This window comes from Anomaloglossus baeobatrachus, chromosome 2 (genome assembly GCF_048569485.1).
Source record: "Anomaloglossus baeobatrachus isolate aAnoBae1 chromosome 2, aAnoBae1.hap1, whole genome shotgun sequence".
Classification (NCBI taxonomy): domain Eukaryota; kingdom Metazoa; phylum Chordata; class Amphibia; order Anura; family Aromobatidae; genus Anomaloglossus; species Anomaloglossus baeobatrachus.
Window position 1 is genome coordinate 8,934,948 of NC_134354.1, and position 8,948 is coordinate 8,943,895.

At 56.1% G+C, this 8,948-nt stretch overlaps 1 protein-coding gene across 3 annotated transcripts; it reads left to right on the plus strand.

Moving 5' to 3' along the window:
- The first annotated feature begins 3,798 nt into the window (after positions 1-3,798).
- On the plus strand, positions 3,799-8,639 carry NDUFB4 (NADH:ubiquinone oxidoreductase subunit B4). 3 transcript variants are annotated; one of them, XM_075332782.1, is made up of 4 exons: positions 3,799-3,840; positions 4,680-4,928; positions 5,749-5,895; positions 8,530-8,639. In XM_075332782.1, exons 1-4 carry the CDS (start codon positions 3,814-3,816, stop codon positions 8,590-8,592), a joined length of 486 nt encoding a protein of 161 aa, XP_075188897.1. In that variant the 5' UTR covers positions 3,799-3,813; the 3' UTR covers positions 8,593-8,639. The 3 variants fall into 3 exon arrangements, with proteins under 3 accessions (XP_075188897.1, XP_075188896.1, XP_075188898.1); XM_075332781.1 differs by lacking the exon at positions 3,799-3,840 and adding an exon at positions 3,909-3,935; XM_075332783.1 differs by lacking the exon at positions 3,799-3,840 and adding an exon at positions 3,909-3,935 and having other exon boundaries at positions 4,710-4,928.
- The last annotated feature ends 309 nt before the right edge of the window (positions 8,640-8,948 follow it).

The following is an 8,948-nucleotide window of genomic DNA, read 5'->3' on the forward strand; positions in this document are numbered from 1 at the left end:
TACATTATACATAAAACATCTTCCAGTGTCACTTGGGTGATAAGGTACATACACCCTCACTGCAAACCTGGCTCCATTACTGGCCAGAAAGAATCCCCAGCTTTAATCTGGGTGAAAACATCTTTCAGGGAAAACTATATATGAGATATTATGTCAGAGAGAGAATTCACGATATACATACACCTCCATGAGAACGGTCTATCGAATACTCAATAATTCCGATTAAGACCAAAGTTTAGGGGTCTTCCCCAATGTATTCAATTCTAGGTAAGAATACATTGACATCTACTAAAACAAGACCAGTGAGTACGCATACCACGTTCAACTCACTGCTTAGCATGAAAACCATACCAGGTAACAGTCAGGGCTCTTTCACCCACTTGTTCCTTAACACTGCACCTGTACATCAGGTCCAAGGTATCAAACATCAATTATTGATGACACGTCACTCATAGGTGTATATATCTCAGTGTTCCTTCACAAGGACTGCAGCCTCTTGGGGCTTCCATGTCACATATTTAGGGCGTTCTTGTCTGGGACTATCGGAATAATGGTGCGATGCCATGTGTGGCCTGACGTCCTCAAATAAGGACAGCACCTGTGGTTTACCTCTACTAGGGACAGTGTTGGTGGTGGGGTGGATCATTGTTAAATCATTGTCATCTTCCTGCCCCCCCCCCTCGGTGGCTTCTGTTGCTCCAGCAACAAATAGGCCAGTGGCCTTGGGACTGAAGATGGCTGGAAAAGGGAACTAGGTGGGAAGGGGGTTTCGGCACCAAGAGGGGACTAGGTGCGGCCCAACCTGAAATGACGTCTGGGCAGGCTAGGGAGGGCGTTTGGTGGGCAGGGGGACAAACTACACAAGTCCAACCCTCTGAGGATGACATATAGGGTGGTGGGCATTGCTTTCTAATGGGCTTGGCCACTTCCTGAGGAGCCATTTTCTGAGCTGGTGCAATATACAAATATCTACCATCTCTATCCCATTCCTCTTTCCAGGCCAATCTTTTAACGTCCTTTGACGTTCTATACCATGCTTCAGCATCCATAAGGAGATCTATATCTTTCAAGATCCCTCGCTTGTTTAACAAAACATCTTTCCATTCCTTCTCGTTCGCTTACTAATTCTTCTGCCGTTAACTTGACAGGTGTGGACTGATTAGACCCCATGCTTCAAGGGTATACGACCCAAAACTAACACGTCAATCTGGATGTCTGCTATGCCGTAATCCACTTCCTCTTCTGGACCAGCGATTTTACACATCCACAGAATACACAGAATACACAGAATTTCTATCTCAGTCCACAAACCAGGTTGTCCTACCAGGAAGAGGTGTCACGTGGGTGATAGATACTAAATTCACCCTCACTATCTCTTACTTCATGTACCAGCAACCTCTGTTCACACTATATACACCTTATTTGAACGGTCCGTCCAGAACATCAATAATACTGTTTAAAACCAAAGTCAAGGGATTTTGCCAATGTTTCTCCTACCTAGGATCGCGGAGAACATCAAATTCCACCGGATACCGTCAGGACTCTTACCATGACGCTGTACCGGCCAAAACCAATCCCCCTATCGTCTCCTCTCTGTGGAAGACGCACTAGGATACAGTCAGGGTCTCTTACCGTAACTCTGTACCTAGCCTTCAGTCTTTATCAATTACTGACTATCAACCGGACACGTTACCCACACCCGTGTATACTCTATATACTCAGACAGCATACTTCAAAGTACATCTTCAGAGTTTTTTTTTCTTCACTCAAAGACAGCTCTCACTACATTACGTGACACTTCCTCTTTTTGCATAAACCAGTATATACGAACAAAGCACACAGAACTTCACGGTTCTCGTAACCAGCAAGTACTCCACCTGCTGCAAATAGACAGACATCTCAACGGGTAGACACAGGTCAACACAATGACATAACAATAAGGACACTATATACACCATCCAGGTGGCTGATCTCACCTGCAGATATAACCATATATATTCATATATGCAGCGTATATAACAACTTCCTCATTTTCCCTTGCCTTTAAGTCAGAGAAAAATAAAACATAGAACTTCTGCTTTTCTCCTAGAGCAGACAAAAACCACATTACATAAATTACAGACAGCTTAAGGTGAACCTGACCACCTTGGTGTGAGATCTCTTAGGACGGCTTATCTCATGCGAGATGGCGGTCATTAGGTGTCTAGACTGGGACAGCCCAACCCCCCCTTCGAAATGCAAGTACACGCAAGAGGTTTGCAAGGTGAGAGTATACAAATGATCTCACCTGCAGCTGGAGTTGCGCAATTCTCCACCTCTCGTGTAGTTGCCTTCCGACTGAAGGTGTCAGCACGGCCGTCCGCCATCCAGAGCTCCGTCCTAAGGTTCGTTGGGCGCCAAATGACCCCCACTCTGGCTCGCTATGACTCCCTGTGACCCCCTCTGGCTCGCTATGACTCCCTATGACCCCCTCTGGCTCGCTGTGACTCCCTGTGACCGCCCCTTTGGCTCTCTGTGACTCCCTGTGACCCCCTCTTTGGCTCCCTGTGACTCCCTCTTTGGCTCCCTGTGACTCCCTGTGACCCCCCCCTTTGGCTCCCTGTGACTCCCTGTGACCCCCCCTTTGGCTCCCTGTGACTCCCTGTGACCCCCCCCCCCGGCTCGCTGTGACTCCCTGTGACCCCCTCTGGCTCGCTGTGACTCCCTGTGACCCCCTCTGGCTCGCTGTGACTCCCTGTGACCCCCCCCTTTGGCTCGCTGTGACTCCCTGTGACCCCCCCCTTTGGCTCCCTGTGACTCCCTGTGACCCCCTCTGGCTCGCTGTGACTCCCTGTGACCCCCTCTGGCTCGCTGTGACTCCCTGTGACCCCCTCTGGCTCGCTGTGACTCCCTGTGACCCCCCCCCTTTGGCTCGCTGTGACTCCCTGTGACCCCCCCCTTTGGCTCCCTGTGACTCCCTGTGACCCCCCTTTGGCTCCCTGTGACTCCCTGTGACCCCCCCCCTTTGGCTCCCTGTGACTCCCTGTGACCCCCTCTGGCTCGCTGTGACTCCCTGTGACCCCCTCTGGCTCGCTGTGACCCCCCCCCCCCCTTTGGCTCCCTGTGACTCCCTGTGACCCCCCCCTCTGGCTCGCTGTGACTCCCTGTGACCCCCTCTGGCTCGCTGTGACTCCCTGTGACCCCCTTTGGCTCCATATGACTCTCTCTGATTCCTGGTGACTTCCAGGCAATATTGCGGGTCCTGGTCAGTGTCGCCCCACGTTTGCCGCCATCTTGTAGGGAGGACCCTGTATTAAGCCTTCATGATACTCCATAAACCCAGTTGATCGCGGACTGGCTGAGATTTGTGAGCCGCTGCCTTCTCGGACCCCCAAACCCCGGATGGCCCCATGATCAGTAGCGGATTCTAGGGGGTGAGACATGAAGGCGGCCATTATGGCCCCAGTGAGCGCCCCTTTTATTACGCACACATCGTGAGCCTTTAATGGCAGCGCCACAATGTCATCGGGTCACAGGCCACAGCCGGGCGTCAGCGGGCGCAGTGCGGGGTCTTTATGTACCCCATAGACCCACTGTAATGTGTTATTTCTCAGGTCATTGTCCCCATCGCTGTCTATCACAAATGTTCTTATGCATTTACTGCTTCATTTCCTCCAGAATTGTAAGATCTCTTTTTCCTGTAATAAAGAAGCCTCGTCTAGACTGGATTCAATTGTAACGACCCCTCAGCTGTAAGAAAAAGAAAGAAAAGCGGAAAATAGTGACGATTTGTCGCCCTCTGGCGGCCGCTACGAGCCATTACACGCTGCTGATATGATTCTGCGCCATCTGGTGGCCGCTGTGAGCACTGCAGGGAATCAGCCGCCTTCTAGTGTTTAATGTTGCTGCTCCCTCTAGTGCTTATTACTGGTAGTGCAGGCTTGATGTCATCGCTGGTAATGAACGTTCTCAATCTCACTCTATTGGTTTTTCCTTGTCTCCCTCTGGTGGTGTTCCCTGGTACTGCACGCTGTATGTCTCCCTCTGGTGGTGTTCCCTGGTACTGCACGCTGTATGTCTCCCTCTGGTGGTGTTCCCTGGTACTGCACGCTGTATGTCTCCCTCTGGTGGTGTTCCCTGGTACTGCACGCTGTATGTCTCCCTCTGGTGGTAAGCGCTGGCTCTGCACGCTGTATATCTCTCTCTTGCGGTATTTCCTGGTACTGCACGCTGTATATCTCCCTCTTGCGGTTTTTCCTGGTACTTCACGCTGTATGTCTCCCTCTGGTGGTCAGCGCTGGCTCTGCACGCTGTATGTCTCCCTCTGGTGGTCAGCGCTGGCTCTGCACGCTGTATGTCTCCCTCTTGCGGTGTTTCCTGGTACTGCACGCTGTATGTCTCCCTCTGGTGGTCAGCGCTGGCTCTGCACGCTGTATGTCTCCCTCTGGTGGTCAGCGCTGGCTCTGCACGCTGTATGTCTCCCTCTGGTGGTCAGCGCTGGCTCTGCACGCTGTATGTCTCCCTCTGGTGGTCAGCGCTGGCTCTGCACGCTGTATGTCTCCCTCTGGTGGTCAGCGCTGGCTCTGCACGCTGTATGTCTCCCTCTGGTGGTCAGCGCTGGCTCTGCACGCTGTATGTCTCCCTCTTGCGGTTTTTCCTGGTACTGATTGCTGTATGTCTCCCTCTGGTGGTCAGCGCAGGCTCTGCACGCCGTGTCTCTGTCCTCGCAGGAGCTGTCAATAAAGCTGGGCGGGACACAGTGCCCTTGTGTCATGGCGGAGTACAAGGAGAGTCCTCTCGTCAGCCGGCCGGAGGGGCTGGACCCGGCCCGGTATTATGAGCTGACCCCGGAGCAGCGGAGGCTGCACGAGCGGCGCCAGGCCCTGAGGGCGCAGGTGAAGAGGGAATATCTGCTGAAGCTCAACGACCCGCACAGGACCGGCATGGTGGTGAGCGGGGGCTCCTGGGGGCCACACACTGGATGGGGAGGGGAGCGGGGGGCTCCTGGGGGCCACACAATGGACGGGATGGTGAGCAGGGGCTCCTGGGGGTGTGCACATAATGGACAGGATGGTGAGCCGGGGCTCCTGGGGGCCACATAATTTATGGGATGGTGAGTGGGGGGAGGGGGGTCACGTGACGGACGGGGCAGTTGGGAGAGCTCCTGGGGACCACATAATGGACCTGGTGGGGAGCGAGGGCTCCAGGGGGCCACATAATGGATGGGATGGTGGGGAAGAGCCCTGGGGGCTACATAATGGATGGGACAGTGAGCGGGGGGTTCCTGGGGGCTACATAATGGACAATATGGTTGGCAGGGGCTCCAGGTGGGGACACATAATGGACAGGATGGTGAGCGTGGTGGGGGGGGCTCCTCCATCATGGACAGGGTGGTGGGCAGGGACACGTAATAGACAGGGCAGTGGGGGGGGTGCTCCTGGGGGCCATGTGATGGACAGGTAGGTGGGGGGAGCTCCTTGGGGTCACATAATAGACCTGGCGGTGAGTGGGATGCTCCTGGGGGCCACACAATGGACAAAATGGTAAGCGGTGTCTCCTGTGGGGCCACATAATGGACCTGGTGGTGAGGGAGGGCTCCTGGGGCCACACAATGGACAGGATGGTAAGCAGGGGCTCCTGGGGGCCACATAATAGATGGCGTGGTGGGCTCCAGTCATAGACTTGGTGCTGGGTAGGTAACACATGGATTGGGGTCTTCTGGGTCACATGACGTCCACCCGCTGCAGTCACCCGTCTCTCCTCCTGCAGGAAGACCCCGCTATCACCCGCTGGATGTTCGCCCGGAATCAGAACATTTACCCCAACTTCCGGCCGACGCCCAAGAACTCGCTGCTCGGCCTCTTCTGGACGGTCGGCCCCTTCCTCTTCCTGTATACTATCATCACGCGCGACCGGGTAAGACGCTGCCGTCATGTACCGTTCTGTAACCCCGCCCTGTCGCCTGCAGAGGGCGGGGCTTGTGTGGCACCGTCATGGCCGCCTACAATGATACAGCTGATGGGCGGTCCATCTGGACGTCGCCTCACCCCTCCCCCAGTAATGATGGTAGATCGGCCGCGGTCTGGTCCTGGAGTGGTCGGTGGGTGCAGATGGTCTGTCTGCTGGGGGTGAATGGGAACCACGAGCCGCGGTGCTGACAAAGGTCAGGAATGGAAATCTCGGACCTCGCTCAGACGAGCGCGAGAATAAAAGGGACTAAGCTCAGACGAGCGCGAGAATAGAAGGGACTGAGCTGGGACGAGCACGAGAATAAAAGGGACTGAGCTGGGACGAGCGCGAGAATAGAAGGGGACTGAGCTCGGACGAGCGCGAGAATAAAAGGGACTGAGCTGGGACGAGCGCGAGAATAGAAGGGACTGAGCTGGGACGAGCGCGAGAATAGAAGGGACTGAGCTGGGACGAGCGCGAGAATAAAAGGGACTGAGCTCGGACGAGCGCGAGAATAAAAGGGACTGAGCTCGGACGAGCGCTAGAATAAAAGGGACTGAGCTCGGACGAGCGCTAGAATAAAAGGGACTGAGCTCGGACGAGCGCGAGAATAAAAGGGACTGAGCTCGGACGAGCGCGAGAATAAAAGGGACTGAGCTCGGACGAGCGCGAGAATAAAAGGGACTGAGCTCGGACGAGCGCGAGAATAGAAGGGACGGAGCTGGGACGAGCACGAGAATAGAAGGGACGGAGCTGGGACGAGCGCGAGAATAGAAGAGACTGAGCTCGGACGAGCGCGAGAATAGAAGGGACTGAGCTCAGACGAGCGTGAGAATAAAAGGGACTGAGCTCGGACGAGCGCGAGAATAGAAGGGACTGAGCTGGAACGAGCGCGAGAATAGAAGGGACTGAGCTGGAACGAGCGTGAGAATAAAAGGGACTGAGCTCAGACGAGCGCGAGAATAGAAGGGACTTGGCTGGAACGAGCGCGAGAATAGAAGGGACTGAGCTGGAACGAGCGCGAGAATAGAAGGGACTGAGCTGGAACGAGCACGAGAATAGAAGGGACTGAGCTGGAACGAGCGCGAGAATAGAAGAGACTGAGCTGGGACGAGCGCGAGAATAGAAGGGACTGAGCTGGGACGAGCGCGAGAATAGAAGGGACTGAGCTCAGAGGAGCGCGAGAATAAAAGGGACTGAGCTGGGACGAGCGCGAGAATAGAAGGGACTGAGCTGGGACGAGCGCGAGAATAGAAGAGACTGAGCTGGAACGAGCGCGAGAATAAAAGGGACTGAGCTGGAACGAGCGCGAGAATAAAAGGGACTGAACTCGGCCGCAGTGGATCACTAGATCCCGAAAGTGGCCACGTAAATCTGGCGAAACTCCATGAGTGCAAGAAAGAAATTCTGCTCCATTGGTGTGAATGGGCCCTGAGGGGGATGGAGCTGGCGGAGTCCTCTGGCTGTGAGCGGGGTCGGGGTCTGAGGGGGATGGAACTGGCGGATTCTTCTGGCTGTGAGCGGGTCGGGGCCTGATGGGGATGGAGCCGGCAGACTTCTCTGGGTGCAGCTTCGGCTGTGAGCGGGTCGGGGCCTGATGGGGATGGAGCCGGCAGACTTCTCTGGCTGCAGCTTCGGCTGTGAGCGGGTCGGGGGCTGAGGGGGATGGCGTTGGCGGACTTCTCTGGCTGCAGCTCTGGCTGTGAGCGGGGTCAGGGGCTGAGGGGGATGGAGCCGGCAGACTTCTCTGGCTGCAGCTTCGGCTGTGAGCGGGTCGGGGTCTGAGGGGGATGGAGCTGGCTGACTTCTCTGGCTGCAGCTCTGGCTGTGAGCAGGTCGGGGTCTGAGGGGGATGGAGCTGGCGGACTTCTCTGGCTGCAGCTCTGGCTGTGAGCGGGTCGGGGTCTGAGGGGCATGGAGCAGGCAGACTTCTCTGGCTGCAGCTTCGGCTGTGAGCGGGTCGGGGTCTGAGGGGGATGGAGCTGGCGGACTTCTCTGGCTGCAGCTTCGGCTGTGAGCGGGTCGGGGGCTGAGGGGGATGGAGCTGGCGGACTTCTCTGGCTGCAGCTCTGGCTGTGAGCGGGTCGGGGTCTGAGGGGCATGGAGCAGGCAGACTTCTCTGGCTGCAGCTTCGGCTGTGAGCGGGTCGGGGTCTGAGGGGGATGGAGCTGGCGGACTTCTCTGGCTGCAGCTTCGGCTGTGAGCGGGTCGGGGGCTGAGGGGGATGGAGCTGGCGGACTTCTCTGGCTGCAGCTCTGGCTGTGAGCGGGTCGGGGTCTGAGGGGGATGGAGCAGGCAGACTTCTCTGGCTGCAGCTTCGGCTGTGAGCGGGTCGGGGGCTGAGGGGGATGGAGCTGGCAGACTTCTCTGGCTGCAGCTTCGGCTGTGAGCGGGTCGGGGGCTGAGGGGGATGGAGTTGGTGGACTTCTCTGGCTGCAGCTTCGGCTGTGAGCGGGTCGGGGGCTGAGGGGGATGGAGCTGGCGGACTCCTCCGGCTGTGAGCGGGGGTCGGGGCGTTTGTATTTGCTGTAGTCATGGAGGGATTAGATTGTCAGCTCTTCTTCTTCTTCTCACTCTCTTTTATGTTTTCTGTTTTGATAGGAGCGAAAAGAGAAGCTCATCAAAGAGGGGCAGTTCGAGCGCCCCTTCCACCTCTCCAACTGATGGCGGCTCCGTGCCCACCCTGTGCTGTAATAAAGTTCTTCACTGTCGCCTGCTTCTTGTGATGCTTTGTTGTGTGGGGGAGGGGGAGTATACACCCATCACCCCCATTTTGTGCGAGGCCTGGGCATTCCTCTGCTGGGGTCCTCCGGTATTGGGCAGCAGATCCTAAGCGTGGCCTTCATGGATCCCATAGATCAGACGGAGACAAGTCATCACCTCGATCCTCTTCCTGCCCGGCCAATATCTGCTGCATGAGGGGGACGGTGCAATGCTGGGGGGCACCTGTCACATCCGCACGATGCCCCGAAGCCTGTTTCCTGAAGGTGCCGCCTACTTGGATCATTGTGGGAGAGAAA

Bases quoted from the DNA above. Each gene is read 5' to 3' on its own strand.
- NDUFB4 (XM_075332782.1), top strand. From the start codon at position 3,814: ATGATTCTGCGCCATCTGGTGGCCGCT. The intron at 4,929-5,748 runs GTGAGCGGGGGC...CTCCTCCTGCAG, and splicing joins CGCACAGGACCGGCATGGTG to GAAGACCCCGCTATCACCCG. The intron at 5,896-8,529 runs GTAAGACGCTGC...CTGTTTTGATAG, and splicing joins CTATCATCACGCGCGACCGG to GAGCGAAAAGAGAAGCTCAT.